We start from the raw sequence: 25,302 nt of genomic DNA on the forward strand, positions 1-25,302 counted from the left end.
ATTTTTGTTCTTCTTTTTTGGCTTTTTACTCTTCTGTGTCGAAAGAAAATTAAAAATTGTAAATGTGTTTTACATGTAAAATGATTACTCTATTTTTTGGTTAGAATTTTAAATAAGCATCACTACACTTGGTAGGAATATTTCTTTAACTATTTTATTATGGAATCACATCCGAGGGTTTCATTTTCCTATATTTAATTTACACTGTTTGCTCATGAAAATGTATCATAATATTAAAAGAAAAAGAAAAGGGTCGAGGTGAGTTAAAAGCATAGATGAGGAATATTTAGCACTTTCTTCCTAACGATTTTGTTCCAAAGGTAATAAGTAAGAAAGTTATATTAAATAATAAAATACTATATATAGATATATCTCAAGGAATTTGTTCTGTAATACCCATCCAAAAATATTATATATTATTAGTTAGGGTTGTTGTATACACCACAACTACACGTATATATAAATGTTTTACACTTTAGTCATATATTTCATCATTTAAAACTAATTAATATAGATACTCTAAACATTTTTTTTTAAGAGTTTTAAGAGAAAACTACAAAACAACCCTCAGAAAATGCTTATGCTTTCAATTCAACTCTTAACTAAAATAATCTTACAATGTCAACCCTAACCTTTAAGAACCAATACGATTTCAGACTTTACGTTGACACACTGCGATACCATGCAACATAGTTACACAAGAGATGATGGCAGAAAAAATAAAATACCCCAAATGATTAATCAAGAGAATTACAGTGAGAGTGAGATGATACATTAATGTGGATCGTTAGATGCTAATAGTGTGCTTGCCAAAGACTCGATTGAACTTTTACTTCTAAGGTATACTTTTGTATAAAAAAAAAAAAAAATCCTTTATACACCTATTTTATTTAATGAAGTATATATTTAGGTCAAAAAAGAAATGACAATAGAAATGAAAGTGAAGGAGTCGAAATATTTATTTGATTTGAGAGACTATTCAATCTTACTTGATATGAGGTACATAAATTTTGTATTTGAATGTAGAATGTAGCTCAATTATAGTCAAGTCATCCTCAGGGTTAGGATCGAATTCTAATTGGGGTCAATTATTTAAGAATGATAAAAGTTATTATATAGTCTTGATGTATGTCTCTATTTATACACTAAATTGATAAATTATTAAAATATATTTATTAATTTTAAATAATGAAATATGTGTCAATTATCTAATACTAAAATATAAAATATTCATATATACGTGTTTTTTTAATGAAATATACATGAAGTTTAAATTTTTTTTTCGAATGATAAGTTTGAGGATAAAGAATGAATTGCAAAAAAGATGGTATAGGTGGATTATTATTATTATTATTATTATTATTATTATTATTATTATTATTATTATTATTTTGTATATTATAAATAAATTATGAATGAATTTCTTTTATAACTTATAGCCAACCTCTAATTGGCAAGTCTATTATTCTTGAGAATAACAACAATAAACATGACAAGTCTAAACAGAATCCTCGTGTCATCAGAGTAGCTATAGGTGGGAGATGACATTGCAAAAGAAGATAATTAGAGTTTAAATTGAAAGCTTAGCTATAAATATGGGGATTTATTTTGTAATTACCTCGAATCTAATATATATATATATATATATATATATTAATTTCTGTCATTTAATTTTTTGACATATATATTTAATTTTTAATACATAAAATTTTTATTTTGGTATATATACTTATTTTTAACTCGTAAGATTCAAACTGACATTAACTAATAAATAGTTTCATAATCAAATAACAATATTAATTTTTATTCTATAAAATAGCCTATTTATTATATTACAATATTATATTAACTAATAAATTAATTTTTTAAATTGATAATAATTTTAATTTTAAAAGAATAACATCTTAAATTATATTTTTAATATTACATTGAATAATAGTTAATTTTTTTAATTATATGAGAATTTATAATTCTAAAAATAATAATATCAATTATATTAATAGTATTAATTCATATAATAATAAAATTAATTAATAAATATTTTTTATTTTATTGTATTAATAAAATTTTAAAAGATTAAAACAATAAAAGATATTAGTTTGCTATTATTTTTAAAATATTATTAATTAATATTAAAAATTAAATTTTTTATTAAATATATATATATCAATTTAATTTTATATTTAAAACAATAATAATGGCTAAAATTATCTATGACGAGGAAATGACGATAATTGGGCATCTTTCAAGTAAAACTACTTGCCTCATTGGGACGGATGAATATAGTTTGTCCTGCACAATATTGCGTTTTATTCTAAAGGGATAATATAAGATAATAGGATCCCCCAGCCCACATGTAATAAAGAAAATATTCATAGATTGAGAAATATTCTTTATTTTATATATATATTGCTATGCATATTAAATAAAGATTTGTTTCATATCATAGGAAAAAGAAACCGTCCAAATCCAAAAAATAAACACGCCATGAGTCGAACCAAAGACCATAAGAATATTCATCCATCCATTGCTGATTGCAAGCCCACATGTCCAAGAATATGTCACCCCATCCAAAATTCGACCTAATCTCCTATAATGTGATACATTATTATTATTAATGATATTGCATGATAGATTTTATATGCTATATTAACTTTAATTCGATTAAAAATAATAAAATCTCAATTGACAATTTGGTCTTGTGTTAAAACAAGAGGCAAAACCATTGAGAAAGTGATGTAACATCCGCCCACAGTTGTCTCTCTCTATAAAAATCCAACCATCACGAAAATGAGCTAAATCGCAGCGTTGAAATAAATGGTATATTTTTGGAATTTTATTTTATTTTCAATAATTAAAGAATGAGAACAGATTTGTACTTGAAGAAATAAATAAAAGAAAAAGATTGAATTTAGAAGGCTCATTTGACCTTAAGATGAAAACAAAAAACACTGTGATGCGAAAACTAGACCCAGGCCAAATAGGAAAGGCCTAAATTAGAATTTAAATTAAAATAATAATAATTAAAAAAAAAAAGCGTATGAAGGTCCCGTCAATAAAAGGAACAAACCTCTGTGATAGCCATGTTCCTCTGCTACTTCTTTTCTTTCTTTTTTCTAAGAGTCCAAACATAAAATAATATAAGTAGGGCCGACAAGAAGGACTGAACCAGCCGTCTATTAACCAGTAACTCCCTTCTGATAAAGCCTGATCCTCATGTCTCTCTTTACTATTACTACTTCACATTTTTCTTATTTTTTTTAATAACCAATTATCAGAAATATAAATGTTAAAATTATATATTAATAATGTTTTCTTTTTATTAATTTCAAGAGAAAAAGAAAAAAGAGTTTTCATTGTTTCCTGTAATTTTGGGTGGAAACTGGAAAGTGAGTGTTGAAGTGCAAGATGACAAAGATCATAAAGCTTATAAAGAAAAGCTTTCCTTAACAAAAATCTCTCTCTTTCTTTCTTTAGCATGCGTTGAGTGGCTGACGCCTACATGACAGTCCATCTTTCTTTATTCCAAAACTATCCCTTCCATTCACTGAATATTATTATTACTATATTTCTTAATAGCCCAGCCTCATACCACCCTTCTATAAATACCGCCACTTCTCTAATAATCCTTTCCTACCAAAACATTAACTTTCATCACGAACAGCATCAACTTCACATTTCTTGGCATTCAGCCCTTTTTTAAAACAGTTTTAAGGATGTATCAAACGCAGTCATCATGGGGGTCATATATGCCTGCTGCTGCACCGCCAAGAAACATGGACGGTGACTCGCTGGAAAGAATAGAGAGGCTAGCATCAGAGAATGCAGTGGTGATATTTAGCATAAGTACATGCTGCATGTGCCATGCTATAAAGAGGTTATTTTGTGGAATGGGAGTCAACCCGACTGTGCATGAGCTTGACGAAGACCCCAGAGGGAAAGAAATGGAAAAGGCTCTCATGAGGCTTCTCGGTACTTCTTCTCCTGTTCCTGTTGTTTTTATTGGCGGTAAACTTGTTGGTGCTATGGATAGAGTTATGGCTTCTCATATTAATGGCTCTCTTGTTCCTCTTCTCAAAGAGGCCGGTGCTCTTTGGCTCTGATATATCGTCACTCTACCTATTATATATTACTCCTGTTTCTTTCATCTTGAAATGATAGAGGCAAAAACTTCTTCAAAAAAAAGGAAAGAAGAAAGACTTTATATAGCAAAAGAAAGCTGCAGAGGAAGAGGAGTGGGCGTTTTTGTGAGTCTACGGAGATCTCCTCCATTTTGAATACAATTACTAATGACTGATGTTTTAATCTTTTTCTGTTTCTTGTTGGGTTTTTTTTCTTTTATTTTCTTCTGGGACCTATTTTTCCAAATATGGGTCTTTTGGTTTGCATTGTGTAATTGCTCCCTCCTCTGTATAGAAAGAAAGAAGAAAAAATATCTACGTATTTAAAACTTGCAGTGCTTTCATTTCTTAGCCTAGTTGGTGGGTTTTGGCTTCAAAGTTTTTACAGTGTTTATTTGTCTAAATAGGTTAACATAGCTCGGGAGATTGGCCGGAAAAGTCGCCGGATTAAAGCCCATCTTTTAGCGATGCAAAAGCTTTTATTATTGTTATTATTATTTCCTGATTAATTTATGGGATGATGGAGGTCCGGTGATCCTGCTTCTGAAAACATCGTACCAGTTTACTACATTTTTAAATTACCGACCGTTCTAGATGAGAGTAGGTCCCATGTTGTCCCTACATTGATGTGGTGGGCTCCGTTTTGGAATTGACGGTACATGATTTAACTTGACAGAAGAGGGCAGTCCTGAAGCTTTTTTCTTTAATCTTCCATGGTGGAGTTGATGTATTCTCGGGGTCGGATTGGAAGACAAAAGTGTGCAACAAAATGAAGCCTTTTGTCGAAAAAATTTCAGTTTTTTAATGAACTGATGCTTCGTCCGTACAACTGAAAAAGGGTTTTAGTACATGGTGGACCATAATCCATATTTGAATATCTCCACTTTCACTTGCCTCTTCCCTTTTCCTTGGCTTTGACATGCAATGTTTGAAATTCGCAAAATACTCCTTGCTAGTGTATGAATAAAAAATCTTTTGTCTACTCCAACCGAATCACCACCAAATTCATATTCCATTAATATATTTTTATTAATTTTAGATTTATTTTAATATTAAAATATAAAATATTTATATGTAATGCCCGTCAATATTTTGTAGATAGACTAAATACAAAAGGTTATGAGGTTTTAGAAAATGTATTTATGCTAATTTGCAAATAAGACAAGTATGCTCCCATTACAATTTTTGTTTTGAATTCTCTCTGTCCAAACGCGTCTTTATAGTGAAATTGTATGCTCAATATAATCGAATCGAATATCGACAGTTTATGTATGTTTTGATTCTCCGCATTATAAAAGGGATGTCTACTAAGCCCATAAAATCTGTTTTCTATTGGTCTGTCATAGAAGCCTCTTAATATGGCCCAGGCAAAAGTGGTGAAATTTCAGAAAGTCCATGCGTGATGTGTTAAAAGGCCATAGACACTTTGTTTTCCATTTTCTTTTTAAATTATGGAATTTTATTTTATTTAATATTTTGAAACCTGTTTTAACTGTGACAAATTACACTTATTTTCTAGGAAATTATTCTCGAGAAAAAATGGAGAGTTGGAAATTAGTCTTTTCAATTTCTCTGTTTTTGATATTTAACATTGTTTTTCACGTTGGGAACCAAGTGAGAGACACGTTTCTTTGCTTCATTGACTTCTTCTCTTACGTTCAATTCCCACTCGTTACACTTTTTTTCTTTTTTTTCCTTTGATTGCATATATTTTGATGATCTGTGAAATTGAGATTTATACCAATCAAGCTTATTTTTTTTTATAGAAAGAAAGTTATTTTTTTCTTGAGAAAAAGAATTATTATTACATTTAATTAAATGCATCGCTTAACTTTTTCATTCCAGAAAATAAAACTTTAAACTTAATTTAAGCTAAAAAAAAAAAATTACTTTTAAGAGTGAAAAATTTTAAATTTAAATTTTATTATTTTTATGATAAGTATACGAAAATTGAGAATCGTAGTCAGCCGAGTAATTCTGAGTATCCTATCCAACTGAATTCTAATATAATTAATACATACAATTATAAATAAATTTTTAGAATTAAAATTTAATACACGTGTCAGTTTGGATTAGATTTAGATTTGAACATTCGGATATCCGCTACATGTTATATGAATCTGATTATTTAAATGAATATGGTTATATGATACCCAATACTCATTTAAATGATATATATAATGTGTATGAAAAAAATTAAATTATAAGATTTTATTTTAAAACTACATATAGATTTTATAATTTGTGTTAATATATTTTAAAATTTAATTATTATAAATGTAGCCATCCGTTTAATTACCTGAATATTTTTTAAGGGGATATTTAACGGGTAGGGTGCTCGTTATCTATTTAAATATTTATAAAATTTTATTTAATAAATATATATATTAAATAGTTTTTATTTGATTTTAATAGTATATGGGCACTTTTAATCGGATTTGGACATTCGGATAATAAAAATAAATTTTTAAACGAATTTAAGACCGACTCAAATATATATTTTAATTGGATTTGGTATTTTAAATAAACGAATACCTTAACGGTTGCTATTTCTAAAGAGAACACCGCTCTTTATTACGTGATTTTACTTAAGAATAAAAGAGAGATTTTTATATATATATATTTTTATATTATTTTTATAATTTATATACATTTCATGTGAATTATAATAAAAATATAATTTTTGTTAGTAATTTAACTTTTAGAATTAGACTTATAGTAAATGAACTATTAATTAAAAATATAACTAAATTAATTTAATTAATTAAAAACTTAATAAAACTTTACAAATAAATTTATTATTTCTAATTTTATACTTTTATATATGGGTTATTTGTTAGAATATTACTATAAAAAATATTTTACTCAATATGATGGGACTGAAATTGTTATTGTTTAAAAAAAAGGTAAGGCGACTGCGGATATTGTAAAGGTCATTTCACTAGTTAAAAAATAATCAAGTTATAATTATAGTCCTGACCGCGTATCGCCGCTCCGTCCGCGTCAATTAATCCTTTCAAAAGTTTTTATTTTTATTTTTTTGTATTTTCTTATCAATAGTTACATGTCAGTGCCAAACACGCACACTGCTCGGAAGCCAGTAGGAAGTCGACACGTGATGATCCGATAATGAAATAAAAGCTAATTCCCCGCTATTTCATGGTTAAAACCATGAGCTGCAACACAGGAACAGAACTTTTGGCACTCCAAAGCTTTCGAAAAAAGAAAAGAAAAAAAGAGAGAGGGGCAAATTCAACATCTCTTTGACCAGTTACCACTGGGAAAATTTACTGACAGATTCTTGAAATTAATTTAAAAAGAAAAGAAAAAAAGAAAGTGAAGTCTCTCTTTCTTTCATGCTTTCTTTAGTTTGTGGAATTGTGAAAGCAGAGTAGAAAATTGAAAAGCCAACAAGAAATGAAGCATTAATAAGCAGCTGTTGGAAACCAAAACAAAAAAAGAAAAGGAATTATAAAGCGTCGAGATCGGGGTCTGTTCTTAGGGTTTCTCTCTTTTTTTTTTTTTTTTTAAGCTCTCATAAACCCTAGACAAAACAACCTGCAACCCCTTGCTTCAGGTAATTGTTAATTTTGTTCTTTTGATTACTTTGATGTTTGATGATTATTGTGTTTTAGCTCTTAAAAGCGTTTCTTTTTGGGTGGAAAAATCAAATTGTAATCGAGTACTGAAGTGGAGAGTTGATTTTCAATTTTTGTTTGTTTGTTTGAATTTGTGTGTAGGAGAGTGGCGATTGGGTATAAAAAAATTATTGAGGTGGATCAGTTGAAGCGGTCGTTGAGAATTTTGTGTTAACAAAAAAGAAAAAGAAAAAGAAAAGGAAGTTGGAAATGCCGGAGGAAGAGGTTGTCGAGTTGAAGTTTAGATTGTATGATGGAACAGATATAGGTCCGTTTAGGTATTCGCCGGCGTCTACTGTGGGTATGCTTAAGGAGAGAATTGTTACTGAGTGGCCTAAAGGTTTGGATTCTCGTTCTCTCTTTTTTCTGTTTACTGGAATTTGTTATCTGATATACTGAGTGTTGTTTAATTAGAGTCGTGAATTTCATATATTTTTTTGCATTAATTGATTTGGAAAAGGGACAGTTTCTTTTTGGAAGCCTTCGAGTGATATATTTGCTTAGTTGTTTGAATTGGACGGACTGGGTCTATAATAGTTCCAACGATACTAGAATATATGCGTTGGGCATGTACCTTGTGTCTGGACATGGTATTGAAGCTATAGATTACTGCCTGACATCTTTGTGAATTCTTGATGTTCCTTCCGCCTGGACATGGTATTGAAGCTATAGGATTACTTCCTCACATCTTTGTAAATTCTTGATGAAATCGGTATAGGTTTGCTAGGGTGGTCAATGTTGAAAATATGGAATTCTCAAATGATGATGCGTTGCTGACATTTCAGACATGTCAGGAGATGCTATCTGTTTTACTCTTCAACTCTCTTGTTACCTTTTCTCCTGTTAATTCGTTTTTAACTATGTTTTCCTATTATCCTGATTTCCGATTCTTTATCACCACCGTCATCATTGTACTTGGGCTTTGCCTGTCAATTTTCTCTGAAACTAGATGGTATTACTGCAGATTGGCTAATCTCTAGTTAATATGGCCTCATTCTTTTGCTTTTATATTGGTTGGTTTATACTGCTAACAAATGTGTTGGCAAAATTATTTGGGGTTTATAAATGGATGGATTTTGAATATACATACATCATATAAATGGGAAACCCATAAATGTTGTGAAGTTGCATTTGCTGTTGGAAATATTTTTACTATTAAATTTACTGTTTTATGCATACCATGGAGCATAAACTTTTTCCCAATGTTCTCCCCAATGCAACAATGCTTTCTCTCATGCATATAGTAGGTTTTCCAAACATTAGCTGTTATAAATTATCTTCAGTAGTTTTGTATCTTCATCCCCACTTGGCCATCTTTTCTGTCTACTTGCTTATCCCTTTCTGCAGGCTGTTTTATTCCCCAAGTATATGTGAGAAGTTTCCATTTTGATATCTCTTTCCACCTGTTATTTTCAAACATTCCTTTCCTCTTCCTTATTATCAGCTTGGAATCCTAGATCAGGATAGCTCCTGAGAATAGATTGGTAGATAATGGGATAACCGCTGCTTTATCTCTTTTAATGTATTAAAACTATAGTTGGAAATTTTGAATGATGAATGTATCTTCTGGAATGGGTAGCTTTTTTATTTTCGGTTTTCCTTTTTCTTTCTCAAGTATAAAGGACAAGTTCTGTAGAAAGAGACAATGCTACCTTTGTTTGCCACAAGTTGAGATTTGCAGACCACTTTAGATTCTTTCCATCAACAATATTTTATCAATTTGTCTTTCATTTATGGATTGGATTTTAAATAACATTCAGTAGCATGGACCCTCATCTAAATAATATGAGAATAATCAAGATTTCTTCTATGCTCTCAGTTTCAATTCTGTTTTCCACTCAAGTTATTATAATTTTTAAGTATTAGAGCTCTCGTTTGAAATTTAAGAAATTGTTAAATGCCTAATGTTAGTTCTGGAGCACATTTATTTGGTGTTCACTTTGCTTATCATCCACATTTATATGTTTGTCTAAATAATTTCTGGCAGACAAGCTTCTTTTCGATAGCTTCAATCTGAAATATTCAAAATATGCTTTATTCTGTGTGCTTTTGTACATGAACAAAATTTTCCTGTAAATCTTTTATTTGCAAATGAACTTTACTCTCTCCTAAAATGATGGTTTTAATCATGACTAAAAGTTCAAGTGAAAGGTGGTTCTTTGTTCCCTCTTGAGACTATTGTTATTCTAGTGGGCAAGGCTCTTGCATCAAGAAAGCATGAGAGGCATATCAGCATGGGCTCCCTGCAGTTATGCTGATGTCATGGGTTTGGGAAAAGGTGAGGGTACTTGTACAGTTTTGCCAAATTTTTTCCTGCAAATATACCCATCACAAATCCTAGTAAATACCAAAAAACTTGGCATCTGTCACATGTTTGGGTTGTGTATGATTCAACTTTTTTCCTGTACCCAGATTCCCATGGTGTTGGTAATTGAAGAAGATGAATCCTTCTAGTTCATAGTTTGGATTATAATGGCTCTGCAATGGATGTTATTTGAGTTGTTAAGGTGATAAACCTAAAAGCTGCCAAGGTTTGTGAGCACCGGTTGGTACGATTTTTTATATCTCCATGCCCAAGTATTCAACCTTTTTGGGAAAAAAAGGTTGGAGAGTCGTCAAAAGGGTGTTGTATATGGTATAAGAGAAGAGCCCTCCTTCCCCAGCACAGACACACACCTCCACCACCATGGTTCATTGTTTATGTGCATTTGGGAAAGGGAATCTAGAATCTTGTCTTTGGTGGAGGGAATATATTGTTTCAGCAATGTAAATGATAAAGGACATAATTTTATGCGGTGTTAGCAGTATGCCTAACAGACTTGCTATACCTTTTTTTATTACAGTAATCGTATGGTTTTGACAAGGGGATTGGGGGTGTGGGGTGGGGCAGGGAGGAGCAGATGGAGGGGAACGTCAACTGTGGGTTTTCATTCAATGCTCAAAACATGGTTTGATTGTCTTGCTAATTTTAATCTTAACCTTACCTCTACATGTTTGATTACATATGTAAACGTTTTTGTGGTAAGAAGGCAATGTCTAGCCATGTGTGACATTGTCTTCAAATATCCATGGGAACATAACTAGAACTCTAAGGGCCAGTTTGACATTGCCTTCAAATGTGTGACAATTTTTTATAATTTTTTTTTATTGTTTCTGTTTCTGGAACCTGTATTTAGGGAAAGCATGGTTAAAACTAAGTTGGATTCCGAAAAGCAATTAGAGATAAAATATGAAAATAAGAAAGAAATAAAAAAAACCAAAAGTAGGGAGAAAAAGTAATGCCAAGCTGGCCCTAGGCATAGTTCTTATTGCCAATGGGTAGGAGAATAGACATTTGATTTTGCTAATGATGTGAAATTGAAAGGCTTGCTTTCTTCCTTCATTTGCTTTTTCCTTTATTGGGCTAGGATATTCCGAAATTTGGATTTGTCCTCAAGTTAAATGCTGCTGCTTTTCTTTTCTTGCATGATATGATTTTGGTGTTGGTGGGCTTTTACATTTCCGGAACATTTTTTGGAAGTTTTTATGACTCTTTTTATCTTTCTTAACTGGACTCATTTTCAATTTCCTTTTTCTTCTATTTGGCTTTTAGATAATCATGTTTCTGAGATGATAAAAGTTGTAGCAACACTGTTATCTGCTTTGGATTCTATATTCTATTTGCTAATAGGAAATTGAAACTTTTTCAGATAAGAGAATTGCTCCCAAGGCAGCAAATGACATTAAACTTATAAATGCTGGGAAAATTTTAGAAAACAACAAGACTGTTGGTCAGTGTAGGGTTCCTTTTGGGGAGCTTCCAAAAGGGGTTATCACTATGCATGTCGTTGTGCAGCCAACTTTAGCAAAAGCAAAAACAGGTATCTTTTTATACGCATTTTGCAGTAGCATATGCCCATTTTGTGCCTTTGTTCATAATGCTTCTTATTTTGACAATTGTGAAGCTCATGTAGTCATGCTGCTTTACCATAGACTATATTAAAGAGTGATCTTATAATATTGTTCGCATCCATATCCAATCAACATTCTCTCGAACACTTATAATTGAAATCTCAGCCTGCACTAGATGAAAGCTCCAATTTGCAACAAGACTCGACCCTGTAAATATGTTTTGATTTCAATTGAAGGGACTTGTTTTATTTGTTGAAACAGAGAAAAAAGTGGACGAGGTGCCAAGGAAAAAGTTCTGTTCGTGTTCCATATTGTAAGAGAAGTTGTCGATTCAGGTTGAAGCTTGCGAGGTTGCATTGATGCTGCTAGGATCTCATGGCCATGTATTTTGGCTGCTGCTGGAAACGATAATAATTTGTGAAATGGTGCCATCTCTCAGTGGCCACGTGTTAGTCTGAGGGCATTCCTCTGTTAACAATGTCCTGGTAATGATGTATTTGTGTTCTATAAAATGCGTGTTCCTGTATTTCTATAGCTGCAGTCTTGTTTTATAATAATTTATATCAATTATTATTATTAATATTATTCTCTTAATTATACAAGGCTTTGGTTGGACATTTGGGCATATCATTACTGGACAACATATTATAACTGCCATCGTCGTGATTACCAACAGGAAATACTTGATCTTTGAAATAGATTTGCTCTAATTGATCAACATGTAATATATTTAAGCCCCATTTCCTATAGCAGTTATGATCTAAATGAACAAGACTCTACCTAGCAGCAGGTGTGTGGTGTTGCTTGCTTGGATGTATGATCTGAAAGGAAATAAAAGAGTAGTAATTGTTTATCTGACCAGTGACCGCAAACTCATCTTGAGAAGCTGACAGTTTAAGTCGGAAGTTAATCTTTGTAAAGCTGGATCCTGTACGCAATAGCTCAATTACTTTACCCGATAATTCAAAGAAAAAGCTAGCTAGTAAATAAATAAATTAATTCTGGCATCATTTTTCTACAAAAGCAAACAGGCCCATCATCTTCCTTCGCCCCTACTTGCCTTTCTTGGCACTTGTATTGTTTTTCTTGTACGGTTATCAACGACAGGAATTTTTTGAAAGAAAAAAAAAACGATAAACGAACAAAAGAGGCCCCCAAGAATCTAACATACACGTAACAATTAAGGAAAGAAAAAAGAAAAAGAAAGGGAAATTAGAAGATTATCATCATCAGCATCGCCATGCAGAAGCAGCAAGTATCGCTCTATCTTGCCACCCTAAAAGCAAGCAACCTTTATCTTCTGTCAATCTGTACCCATCACAAGAATACAAACCCAACAGTATCTTAGATTGAGTCACTGCATTTGCACTCAATGGCACCCCTTTAAACCCTTTTCCTTCCATTAACTTCCTCCATTTCTCCAGCCTTTCATGCCTCTCTGTTCTCTCTGGCCCTTCACACGCCACTATGTTCCTTATCTCTGGAGCAAATATGTACTGCTCCACTTTCGCTCTCTGTGTAGAATCTGGTGGAAAAGTTGCATCTAGTGAGTCAAAAATTGCTGAATAATAGTGCAATGCCTCAAGAAATCTACCCAAGAAGTATGGCCCATTGTGACTTGCTTCTTTTTCAACTATTGTCACTATGTTTGGTGCTTGGTCACGAATCATGGCTAAGAGATTCGGTAGGCAGTTTCCAGGCACATGATGGAGCCTGTTAACGGAGTTTACAGCTAGAGCCTCACCGACTCTTCTGTTGAACATGTGGGGTTTTAGGTCTTCAAGTTCTTCAGCTACTGGATGAAACTCGAAAGGAACATGAAGAGAATGAGCTAATTCTGTTAAGCACCGGCCGGTCTCTCTTACACTTTCTATGCAGGATCCTACTCCGGTTATCCGCAGAAATGGAGCTCCACCAGGTCTAGCTGCTAGGGCTTGCATGAAAGCTGGCCATTGATAGCCTTGGAGGATGTCTAGATCAATAACATGAACACGTTCTTCTGCTTCAAAAGCCTCGAAAATGGCTTGATTAGCAGTGAAATGAGCGAATTTTATATACGGGCAAGCTTGGTAAACAATTTGGTAGATTTTGAGAATTTCCATGGAGTTTGAAGGGTAAGAAGAGTAGGGTTTTGGAGCGGTGTTACTCGGTTGTGTTGTAAGTGTTGCAGCTAGCCTAGCACTTAGAGCTTCAGTGAAGCAGGATGCTACTCGTTGCATAGAGTCGCCAAGAGGTGTTACCACTCGATTGAGGTGGTGGAGATATTTTCGTGCTAACATGTAGTCCTCTTTGGCTACGGCTTCAGCACAAGCAAGAAGGAGGTGCACTAGTTGAAGTCCACTATCTTGTTCCTATTAAAACATATACATGAATTTAAGATTAATTATGCTTAACAGATAACCATGATAAAAGATTAAGGAAAAACATAATATTAATTGTATTGAAAGATAACTATGTTGCTATACCGACCAGGGCTGAAAGCCTGGTCAGAGTTCAGGCTTCTTGTACCAAACAAGTTGGAAATATGCTTATTAAATCATCAGATTTATGTCATAGGAGATCAGGTCCAAATCCTGATGTACTAAAGGAACAAAAGAATTTATGCATATTAAACCAGACAGGTAGGTAGAAGTTTTTACCTGCTCAGGACCAATAGGGAGAGGTACCATCAAGCTAGGGTTAAGATTCTGCTGTTGTCGCTCCGGAGGTGTTGTTGCTACCGGTGGAGGAGGAGGTGGAGTTGTTGATGGTGGTGGTTGCCGTTGGTTCTCCTGCTGTTCTTGTTGAAGTTGTTGTGATAATGGCGGTGCATTTCTCAGAGATTCCATATGATAAATATCTCTATCCTGTGCAAGTTGAGAGCCACTTGGTGATGTTTCACTCACCGATCCACCAAACACGGACGAACTTGGCATAGACAAGCAATCCAACAATGGAGGACCTGCTGCTGTTTGCATATCAAACAGTTCCGATGATGCTGAATTTCCAGTACCAGAAGACAACCTAGTTGGTTGGTAACCTCCAACAAGTCCGTCTCTTTGATAATCATCCAAAAAATCCTCAATACCAGGCAAAGAAGAAAGGCTCTCAATTTGCATATATTGGTTATTTGGAGAGTTAAATACTCTGTGGAGTGGACTCTGTCCTTTCCCTTTATGGCTGCTACTAAAAGAACCAAGCTGATACAAATGACGAGGAGGAGAACAACCTGAAAAACTCTGTCCTTGCATCGCATGCACATGGTTGTAATTGCAGGTTGAAGTTTGTGGTGATGGCAAGTTCCTTACAGGAGATAATATCATGAAATCTGAATCCGAATGATCAGAGAAAAATGTCTCCCATAATGAACTATCCGGTGACTGGACTTCAACATCTCCATCCAGCTCAAATTTCACAGCAGGAAAGCTAAGGCTTGGTGGGGTTAAGCTAGTGTGTTCCAAGTCAGAAGATAAAGTAGTTCTCTTGGATTCAAAAACTGATGATGACCCATTAGCAGAAGTAGGTTGATGAGTCTTGGTGCATGACGAATTACTCATACTCTTGACAGATCCCATGCAACCAGAAAGAGAATTAATCATTCCTTTTCTAAGTACCCTTATATTGTTTTCTCAAGAGCAAGCAAACCAAGTGGTGCAAGTGTGCTTTAGTAATGCTTTAACATCTGAGAAATGTGTTATTAGTGTTGGGAAAAGAACTACTATAGAGAGAAGTTAATTAGAGACTTGAAGGGACTTGTCTTTTTGTCCAGTTTGTCTTTGAAAAAGAAATAGAAAGAGACAAAATGTAGATCTGATAGTACTTGATTGGTATGTTGTGATTAAACACCTCCAATTTATCACCATTGCAAAGTTGCTAATCAAGGTTTAGCTGTTTCCTAGAGGATTAATTTTGTCATTTTGGGTAAACATGTTTTAACCCTATTTGTAACTATACTTGGGAAAAGCTTGTGCTTCCATTAAATGACAAATTCCTGACAGGCCCCACTTTCCTTGGGCCGGCCCAGTTGATAACAAGGAAATTGTGAAGCTTGGGAAATGGAGGTTTTGTTAATGGGAAACTTGCATAAAGGGCATTAAAATATATCAAATAATAAGACAAGGAGTTCAACAATGCATGAGGTTGTGAAAAGGACTTGAAGAATTTTGATATACAAGGACAAAATGGATCAGAACTTGTCATTTTGCACTAACAAGGAGTTTTGCAGTTTTGATGCTCTTTCCTTTTCACCTTTGTGCTCATTTACTAATGTAAGGGATAAATATTTCAACTTCTGGCACTCAACTCCTTTTTAGAAAAGTACCCAATGAAAGAAAAATCATAATCCTAGTATATTGGTTTTGTACTACTTCTTGTCAATGGTGAAAATAAAAATGGTATTAGTTAATCCAATGGGTTTCATATTGCATCAACTATTTTTAGCAGTTTGTTTATTATCAATGTAAAATAAGAGAAATTATACAGTAAAATTATCACTCCGTATCAAGAAATGACAAATCAATTGCATATGAATTGTGATATAGGAGGGTCTTTTGTTTTTATTTATTAATGCATGTAAGTTTATAATTGATCTGATATCTCACAGTGCAAAATCACAATATAATCTTTCATAAAGTAGGGCATCATTGTTTTTGCTCATCAAAGAAGAAAGCATATTTACATGATTACGTTAAAAAATAATGAAAAAATGGTTACTACCAATTAGTAATGTTTTAATGTGGATTCATTTGATTAAATAAAAAGGGCAATTAAGTTAATATTCACAAGTGAAGTCCAGTGTAACAAGAGAGAGAGGCGAAAAAAGAAGACAAAAAAGGAGACATAGGCAAGGTCGTCGGATTTGGCGTCGGTGGCGCCGCCTACACCTTGGATTTGCCAAAGGAATGAAGTGCTTGTCCGTAACCCAGTTTTCTCCTAGGCGGCATCTCTTTCAATACGTAATACGTACCCCCTTAATCATTTCTGTCATCTCTTACATTACATATATATGAAACGCTGTATCTTCTTCATACCAAGAAATATTATACCTAATTCCCATGTGCCATCATCCTAGCTATTGAGCCTACAATCGCATCATGCCCCAGCCATGGAAACATCTTCATTTCAGGACAACCATATCTGGTCAAGCAGAATCATCTATAGTTTCCCTTTTCTCTTTCTCTCTCTCTCTCTCTTCTTTTAGAAAAATTCTTACTTCAACCTCCGACTATAAATCCTGATAAACAATATATTATATCATGAAACTAATAAATATATTTCGATAATGAATTTTGTATATAAATTCCATTACCAAATAAGAGTTTTTTCTTGTCTTATTTGCCACCACCTATCTTTACTGAATTCAAAGGAAATCTCTCTCCTCTGTCTCCACTATGCAGATATCATTCAATTGCTTAATCTTTAATTCAAAGCAAGATTTTGAATACTTTTTTTACGTAAGCAGATCTTGACCAGGCAAAACGCTAGAATTATTCAAGAAACATAATAACTAGTTAAGCTATATCTTTTTTTTTTTTTTTTGTTTCTTGAAATAACCGTATACTATAATCTCATTGAAGTTGGCAATGGGGTTGGATGAGGGGCAAAAGACTTCCCTTAAGCTTTCCTGCTCACTCCTCCTCTCCCGGTTTCACTGTTACATTAGGAACAACAAAATTCACTAACACAGGACTGTGTCAGTTGATATCATCCTAAGAGAACGACAATGAAGTTGTTTTATGATTTGTTTGCAAGGGAGAGAACAAATTAAGCATTAGTTATTTTCCTGTGTAGATCCGAGAGAACAAGTGAATTATAATAAGCCATCTTTGAAACAGTAAACTGTGAGTATATTATTATATGTTTCTGGGAGGGACTGTTTGTTATTCATGGCCAAGTCAAGGCTTTCTAAAACTACTTACTTACATTCTCTATATTTCGAGACTCATATATGCTTTCTAGATTCTTATTCTGAGCCAGAGGTGACTAAACTTTATATTTAGTTATTAAAATTTATCTTATTTTTAATTTTTTTTAACTATTGAATTTCTAATTTAGTCACATCTACTCGAGTTGAATGAACCTGTGTCATTTGCAGCTCTGCACATGCCAATAATCTCCCAATGCACAAAAGGAAAATGGGAGAAGAAATTGGGTTTGTTATTAACATAACACTTGTTAGTCTTACAGAAAGGAGAAATCTCTCTCTAAATCCCTAACACAAATCAGCATGCTCATCTGAAAGTCATTGTTATTCTTATAATTCAAAGCATTTAATTATAGACACGATTAAAAATGAGAGAATAAAGATTCTACAGAAAAGAAAGGGGAAAACAAAAGAACGAAGAAGAAGAAGAAGAAGAAGAAAGGGCCAATGGGTTATAGGCTGTCTGACTCGAATCAATTGATTGCTTGGGCTTAGGAAGAATGATTTTCAGAACCTAGTAGTCGTTTATAGCCCATTTGTAAAATCAACTGAAATCCATAATAAATTATGAGTATGATTTCAATTAAACTGAATTCCTGCAAAACTATGTTACTTTCTTTCAAAATGCCCTCCAGCTGTGATTCTTCTGAATAATATATAGAATTGACTGAACAGAATTCAATTGAATTAAATTTCCTGCCCAACTCAGAGGATAGCTGCAACTGCCATTATGATTATTATTATTATTATTATTATCATTCCTTCTTTCAATCCTAAAGTACTGTTACCTCCAAGTAAAATTTGTTAACCCAATGTACCTCAATGGAAATAGGAAGAATATTTACAAAATATTAACCAAGGCCCATTGGGCCTCCTATTAGGGAAAAGAAATTGATAGTCAAGGTTACACATTTCTACTGCCTTTTTCAACTTCTACAACAAATCATAAAAGGGGTCAGTTGCCATAACATCCCATTTCATTTCATTATGGTTTGGTTAGTACAAGGGAGAAGGAATAGAACATTTATCTGTATCCTTAATTTTTTTTTCTTTCCACAAGCTCTACCAACCAGTGCTTCTCAATACCTGGAAGGAAGAGCAAAAGCTAAAACTACAAAGAGAAGCAAGGTAAGTTTATAAACTGCATAATATCCTCTTCTCTTCTTTCAATGTATTTGATTTTGTATGTAGTTCAAATTGTGCACAAACCCATTGGTATACCCTTTATTTAGTACAGTGAAATTACTCTTTCATGGCAACTCTTCTGATGCTTTTCCTGCCTGCCATTTAAAGAGCTCACATGAACACCATGAACAGTCCATATCCAGCAAGTTAATAGCCCTCATCTTCTTCACTGCCTTATCTTCGACTATTTACTCCCACACCATGTGCAATAAATTCAAAGAATGAATCTTTTTGGTTAAAATTTAACAGCACTTTACATTTAAACATCACATAATGAGTATTAATTCGGCCTTTAATTTGCAATCTATGGTTGCAAGGAGGTTTAAGTCAAGAAACAAAGGTCTAATCTCCCTTTCATGTAATCTTTTTCCTCTCTCTCCTATTTTAACCTCCAATTCAGGACTCTATAAAAGCCTAACACTTCCCTTCTGAGCCAACAAGCCCCACGTCAGAAAATCCTGAAAAAAGAAGATACTCTTCCCCACCTAAGAGCTTTCTCTCTCTTTCTCTTTCCTACACATCTAACTTCACATAAGCCAAATGACATTCACATGTCTTTGTTTCTTTTGTAGAAGATAAATTTCTTCAGCTTTTGTTTACAGTTGGATCTCCACCAACTCTCATGCTACTTATCCTCTACAACAATAACTCATCTTCAACTATATGATAATTCTTTGATTGGTATTCACTAAAATCCAACTGTTCATAGAGTTGCCTATCTGAAGCTCTTTTTCCCCTTTCTCTCAAACTTTTGCTGCCATGAATCCGCTAATTCTCTTCATTCTCTCATCTTTATTCATCAAAACAATATCTTTAAAAGTCGAGCCGGCTAAAACAAATGCCCATATCACTGTAATGGGTTTTGTCTATTGTGACATCTGCTCCAACAACAGCTTCACCAGACACAGCTACTTCTTACCAGGTCCAACAATTCACAAATTGTTTCAAGATTTTATTAGGTATTTTCAGGGGAGCTTTGCATAAAATACTTGTGTGTATCTAATGTGTATAAAATCTTCAAGCAGGTGCAGGAGTTAAAATAGACTGCAAGTTCAAAGCCAGCTCACCAAAAGTCAAAGAACAAGTATCTTTCTCAGTAAACAGAACAACAAATAGGTATGGAGTTTACAAGTTGGAAATACCGTCTGTTGATGGGATTGCATGTGCAGAAGCAGCAATTGAATCATCCTGTGAGGCAACCTTAATGTGGAGTTCATCTAAATCATGCAATGTTCCTGGATACAAATCCACATCAGATCAGATATCAATCAAAGCCAGACGAGCTAATCTCTGCATCTATAGCCTTAATGCAATGAATTACAGACCATCCAAGACCGACCTTGCGCTATGCGGAAACTAAGAAGAAGAGTTCTCAAGTTTTCTCCACCTTATATCACTTATATATGGCTTTCTTTTGTCTAAATAAAATGTCCACCTTTCTCTTTAGTTGCCCTTCCGTTCCTTCAATACGATCCCTCGAAATAAGTAAACTTCCCATTGCCCAACTCAATCACAGTTTTCACCATTTCCTACCCTGCACACAATCCGAGGCATGCAGTACACCTCGGGAGCTAGTTATTAGTTTCCTTCTATTCATTATGTTGGCTTGTTCAAGCTTATACTAAAGATTTGTGAACTTTAAAGTTCAGGTCAGCTAGGTTTATGCCACTGTGTGTGTATAATAGTGTATGTCTCCTCTTTGTAAAAAATGTAATTTAGATAAAAAGTATGCTAGCACTTAAAAGCATTGCCTACAGTGACGAAGTTTTGATCATTTTGAGAATCATATAAATCCAAAAGCGACACGTTATGTTAGTCTGTAGGAGAATCATGAGAAACACCTACTGTCTACTAAAACTAACACTTGAGTTCATGTTGCTAAAGATATGCACTTGAAGTCCTTACCGTAATACTGCTGCATACCATTACAAAATTTGAAACTTTTGACAGACTTTAAAAGATTTGAAGCAGAGGGACTAAAATGTGAATTTTGGAGAACAGAAATGCAAAGAAATTTTAGTAGTTAGTCGACTGAACCTTAATCCTAAACTAATTGGGCCGACCGATAAGCTTTCTTTTGCTCCATTCCACCTGGGTTAGGACCATCTCTTAGAAAAAAATCTAAAGCTGCTATTAACTTTTCATTATTTCTTCTTATGTCATTCAAGTCCATCCATCACTTCCCTGTTTCCTGTAACTTTAATATGTTCAACTTTTTGTACTGGTGAACTTTCTGGCAAGGATGCAAATGCGCATGGCATCTCAGTCTCCCTTCTCTCAACTCATCTCAGCTGCTGACTCTGAGATGTGGATCATCCAAGGCATATTAGTGTGGCACACTTCTCTTGTGAGCTCATATTTGAGCAAATCTATCTTAGCATTATCATTTGCTACTTCAACTGTTAAAGAGTAGCGTAATGATATGCTACCTTAACCATCACTTCAGCTTCTCTGGTAACTTTAATATGCTGAACTTTTCGTGCATTAGTGCCCAGATCATCTCAATCTCCCTTCTCTAAACTTGTCCTCGGTGGCTCCACCCTCATATGTCCGCCAATACATCTTAGAATTGTCATTTCTGCCACTGTAATAGGTCAGATGCAAGTCATGTGACTTTTCCTGTAATAACAAACAAACTATGGTTTGCACGTTGGATGAAGTTGATGATTTGCAGTATACTATTCCTTGCTTTTAAAAGTTAAAAAAAATGCAGAGGAGGAGTTAACATCTAAGAAAAGAACTAACAGAGTAAGGGGAGAAATTATGTCTCCCAGCTTCCAATTTGGTAGATATCACCTCAAATCAGCAATCTAAACAAACAGATGCATTAGTCAGAGTTGAAAGAAGTCAAGTTGACATGCTCATAATTACTTCTATCAAATTATCATCAGTAAGCAATGTGATTCTTCTCCCCAAAATGACTATTCATTGGTCTTTTTTCATGTGAGGAGTTAATGTATTCATAGCTACATTATCTTCTATATCCATGATCAAAAACATCGGAAAATGAATAATTACAGCAAGATAGTGTTTTTTACATGGATTCATAGGGATTTTAGTTTGTGATCACATGGAGAGTACTTGATAAAAGAAATTGCAACTACTCTAGAAATTTCCTCTAGGTTTATGATAATCCAAATAATAATTCTACATCGATAAAGTTATTTTATTCTCAATTTGGAGAATCAAAGTCATTTATGAGAAATTTTTGAGTGAAGCCCACAAAAAAAGAAAATCACAGCTTTCAAGGAGTCCAAGTTGATTACAGCCAAATTGATCACTCCCATTAATGCAAAGACTAAGATAACTCCTAACCCTAACACACATACACATACAGAAAAAAGAAAAGCGAAAGCAAAAACCAGTAAAGATCAAGTTCAAAGCTTGAAAAAAACACTCCGAGTACATGAAATCTTGAAATAAAGATTCAAGCTTTGAACAAAAGATTCCAATGATTTTAGTTTAAGTAGGTAATGTATTTAAGATCAAAGACAGACCCAACAAATGAAAGAACTAATAACGCAAATCCCACAAATGTAATTGCTGATTAATTATAATCTAATAATGACTAATTGATGCAATCGACACTTATAGCCATAACATGTAACAAAAAATGCAAGCATACTGGGTAAATGCTGACCCGAGCAAAAACTAACTTTACTCTTGCCCTTTTTCTTTGTTTTCATTCTCTCTCTCCAGCAGAGTTGACGAGGTCAACAGGTAAATAGATGAAAAACGGCAGCGTTTTTAGTAGTATGTATATCGCCATGCATTTTCTCAAAGCTAACTAGATGGCTTTGCCGAACAACTTTTTTCAGGCTTCAGAGTGAAAAAGAAGAAGAAAGAGACAGTTAATTTTGATAAAATTAGTCTAATTATATAATTTTGGGATAACTCTAATTATTAGCCTACTAAAATCAAAATTAAATAATATTGCATATAATATAGCATCAACATATGCTACCATATAATTTAATTTTGACCAAACTTTATAAAATCGGGTAATTTCACTCAAAAAATAATTTAAATTGTTAAAAAAGGCAAATAATTTATTTATTTATTTTTTTCCTTTTAGGCCTTTTTTATATGAACAGTTTCCATTTTCATATCCTAATATCTTAGTGTTGTTTTAGTCAGTGTAGGAGTTACTAACAATAATTTAAAAAAAAAAATGACTTCAGAATCAGTTAACTTTATGAAAATAGGAGCAGCTACAAATAAAATTGTAACATAATGTTTTCAACAAACATGACTTTACAAATGAAGTGGATAAATTTATTTTTAAAATAATAATTATGTTTAATCAGACCATAAATAAAATTTAGAACAAACACAATGAGATAAAACCACCATTGACAAGCATTAAAGCAAACATTAAAAGGAAATGTCAAATTCTTGTTTCTCAAATCTTCATCAGTTCTTGGAAGATCTTCATGGCAGAAGCAGGCAAACCCAGAAGCACATTTATGTTTCTTCTCTCTTTACCGTGTGACAAGAACAATATCACTTCTTTCTCTGGCAATGCAACTGGCCCTGATAGAATTGGATCGCCCCACCCAAAATCTGTAATGTGGAATGATAATCTAGACCATGTTGTTATTAACAGAGTTGAAGCTAACGATGGCCTAGCTCTTGTCACTTCAAAATAATCCATAGCTGATCTCATGTAAGAATCTGTTACCATTTTAATTGCATCCTGAACTAGTCCAACTCCATATGACAATGGCTTTCCTAGTAGTTCACCTGCTTCACATATAGAATTTGTTAACACAATTCCATTGCCAAAGTACCCTTTTGGCAATGGTGGATTGAATTTAGGCCTTCCGTCAACCGCAAATAGAAGCTTTGTTTGTTGTTCAGGTAGCATCTTTAGTGCCTTGGTTCTAGCTCTCCATACAAATGCTGAAAGGCTCTCAAAAGTTGTGCACTTATCAAGAACCCCATCTTCCAATGCTTTTGTTTTGATGTTCTCAAGCATTTCAGGATCGAAACAGAAGGAACTGTAGATCATTTCATCTTCTTTGTAAAGCTTATTGGTGTCAGACCTGTCTTCTATCTCAGCAAATTCTTGATGAAGATACTCTATCTTTGGTGGGTTCCTGGCTTTGAGTAGGCTTCTGTCTACAAATGGAGGAACAGAAAGTGGTAAGCCTCTAGCTGTTTCTCCCCAGGAGTTCACAAATTCCATAGCACCAATTCCATCAAACATGCAATGATTCATGCACAATCCAAGTGCAAATCCTCCACATTTGAAGTTGGTCACCTACAAAAAGAAGTTGGCACTTAAAGAGCATACTCAAGTTTCAGACGAGCTTTACCTCAATGATACTGGTCGCGGCCCGAGTTATGAGTTTCGAACTTTAATACTAAAAAGAAAGGGCATACTGAAGTTGATATCACAATGAAAGATCAGGTAAAAGAAAACAATCTGTAACTTGAAAAGAATTTTCGGACAGGGTTGAAAACCTGAGCCACAAGAGGAGGCATCTGCAGAATGTTCTTTGCATCAGGAATGTCGTAAACGAGCTTTCCAAGGGTGTGAGGATCGGGTTTTGTTATGTCCCCAATCTCTTCCAATGCACAGTTAGCCTCAGCCTCAACGAAAACAGCACCTTCTCCAGTGCAATTTATAATAAGCTTTCCTTCAGAACTTATAGTCAGTCGGCCAGCAAGAGGGTAGTAGTGAACAAGAACCTTTTTCAAGGCATTCTTGATAACTTCTACAGAGTTTTCATTCCCTTTCTCATCTGATTTGAAGCAGTAGACAGTACGGACGATCACTGCAATGTTTTGATCAAGATTTGAGAGAAAGTAGAGACCTTTCTCTGTATCTTTCTCTGGAGCAGCAAGAGTAGGCTCCCGTTGTTTAACAACTAGTTGAAACACATTGCTGTCAGAGTTTTCCATTGTTGTATAGTTTTCAGGAATCTTTGGAAGCTCCACCACCTGAAAAGAAAAAAAGAAGAAACAGAAATTAAAGAAAATATGCATGTAAGAACATAGCTTGTACATGTATAGATTTGAAGTGAAAATGCAAAATTTATTGATTGAAAAGAGACAGCAAACCATGTGATCAACAAATGAAGTAACTGAACGAATCCCCAAAAAACTTCAGAAACAGAGAAATTCGTGTACTTAGGAACCTGAGAAAGAGTCACAGGTTTTTAATTGGCAATGGCATGATCAGTAACCAATGGTGTGTTATATATGGAAAGAGGTTGACCCAACACGAAAGGAGCTGAATTACTTAAAGAAAGAAGTAAGAACATTGTGAAAGGACACATGTCTATGTTTGATTTAAGAGATTCTGCCTTACAGAGATTATTTTGTTAAATTATTTGGAGACTTAAAACATGTTTCAAAAGATTTTGCTTCTTTTGGTCTTCTGTATTTTATTTTTAACAATTTTCTTTTCAGTTGGTCTGTTATATGGGTGAGAGTAGGCCACTGATCAATGGGACCAACCAGCCATATTAGACTAGTTTTACTTTTTAGTATAAGTTTTGTTTGGTAAAGTTGGCATCCTATATTTGCTTCCTTCATTCTTAATCTCCCATATTTCAAA

At 33.6% G+C, this 25,302-nt stretch overlaps 5 protein-coding genes across 5 annotated transcripts; 3 read left to right on the forward strand and 2 right to left on the reverse strand.

Annotated features, from left to right (window-relative positions):
* The first annotated feature begins 3,560 nt into the window (after window positions 1-3,560).
* LOC125370823 (glutaredoxin-C1-like) lies at window positions 3,561-4,452 on the forward strand. Its single transcript, XM_048377677.1, has one exon. It carries the CDS (start codon window positions 3,717-3,719, stop codon window positions 4,101-4,103), a length of 387 nt encoding a protein of 128 aa, XP_048233634.1. The 5' UTR covers window positions 3,561-3,716; the 3' UTR covers window positions 4,104-4,452.
* Window positions 4,453-7,285: 2,833 nt separating this feature from the next.
* Window positions 7,286-12,252, forward strand: LOC8285305 (membrane-anchored ubiquitin-fold protein 4). The gene is made up of 4 exons (XM_002512849.4): window positions 7,286-7,698; window positions 7,862-8,099; window positions 11,449-11,619; window positions 11,912-12,252. The coding sequence occupies exons 2-4, from the start codon at window positions 7,970-7,972 to the stop codon at window positions 11,965-11,967; spliced, it is 357 nt and encodes a 118-aa protein (XP_002512895.1). The 5' UTR covers window positions 7,286-7,698; window positions 7,862-7,969; the 3' UTR covers window positions 11,968-12,252.
* A 405-nt stretch (window positions 12,253-12,657) lies between these two features.
* On the reverse strand, window positions 12,658-15,355 carry LOC8285306 (GRAS family protein RAM1). Its single transcript, XM_002512850.4, has 2 exons — window positions 14,290-15,355; window positions 12,658-14,001 (listed from the first exon to the last, which is right to left on the reverse strand). The coding sequence occupies exons 1-2, from the start codon at window positions 15,226-15,228 to the stop codon at window positions 12,880-12,882; spliced, it is 2,061 nt and encodes a 686-aa protein (XP_002512896.1). The 5' UTR covers window positions 15,229-15,355; the 3' UTR covers window positions 12,658-12,879.
* A 3,364-nt stretch (window positions 15,356-18,719) lies between these two features.
* Window positions 18,720-20,552, forward strand: LOC8285307 (major pollen allergen Ole e 1). Its single transcript, XM_002512851.4, has 2 exons — window positions 18,720-19,659; window positions 19,763-20,552. Exons 1-2 carry the CDS (start codon window positions 19,497-19,499, stop codon window positions 20,095-20,097), a joined length of 498 nt encoding a protein of 165 aa, XP_002512897.1. The 5' UTR covers window positions 18,720-19,496; the 3' UTR covers window positions 20,098-20,552.
* Window positions 20,553-22,990: 2,438 nt separating this feature from the next.
* LOC8285308 (omega-hydroxypalmitate O-feruloyl transferase) lies at window positions 22,991-25,028 on the reverse strand. The gene is made up of 3 exons (XM_002512852.4): window positions 24,804-25,028; window positions 24,204-24,683; window positions 22,991-24,000 (listed from the first exon to the last, which is right to left on the reverse strand). The coding sequence occupies exons 1-3, from the start codon at window positions 24,804-24,806 to the stop codon at window positions 23,140-23,142; spliced, it is 1,344 nt and encodes a 447-aa protein (XP_002512898.3). The 5' UTR covers window positions 24,807-25,028; the 3' UTR covers window positions 22,991-23,139.
* Between the last annotated feature and the right edge of the window lie 274 nt (window positions 25,029-25,302).

Source organism: Ricinus communis, chromosome 8 (genome assembly GCF_019578655.1).
Source record: "Ricinus communis isolate WT05 ecotype wild-type chromosome 8, ASM1957865v1, whole genome shotgun sequence".
In the NCBI taxonomy this organism is placed as follows: Eukaryota; Viridiplantae; Streptophyta; class Magnoliopsida; order Malpighiales; family Euphorbiaceae; genus Ricinus; species Ricinus communis.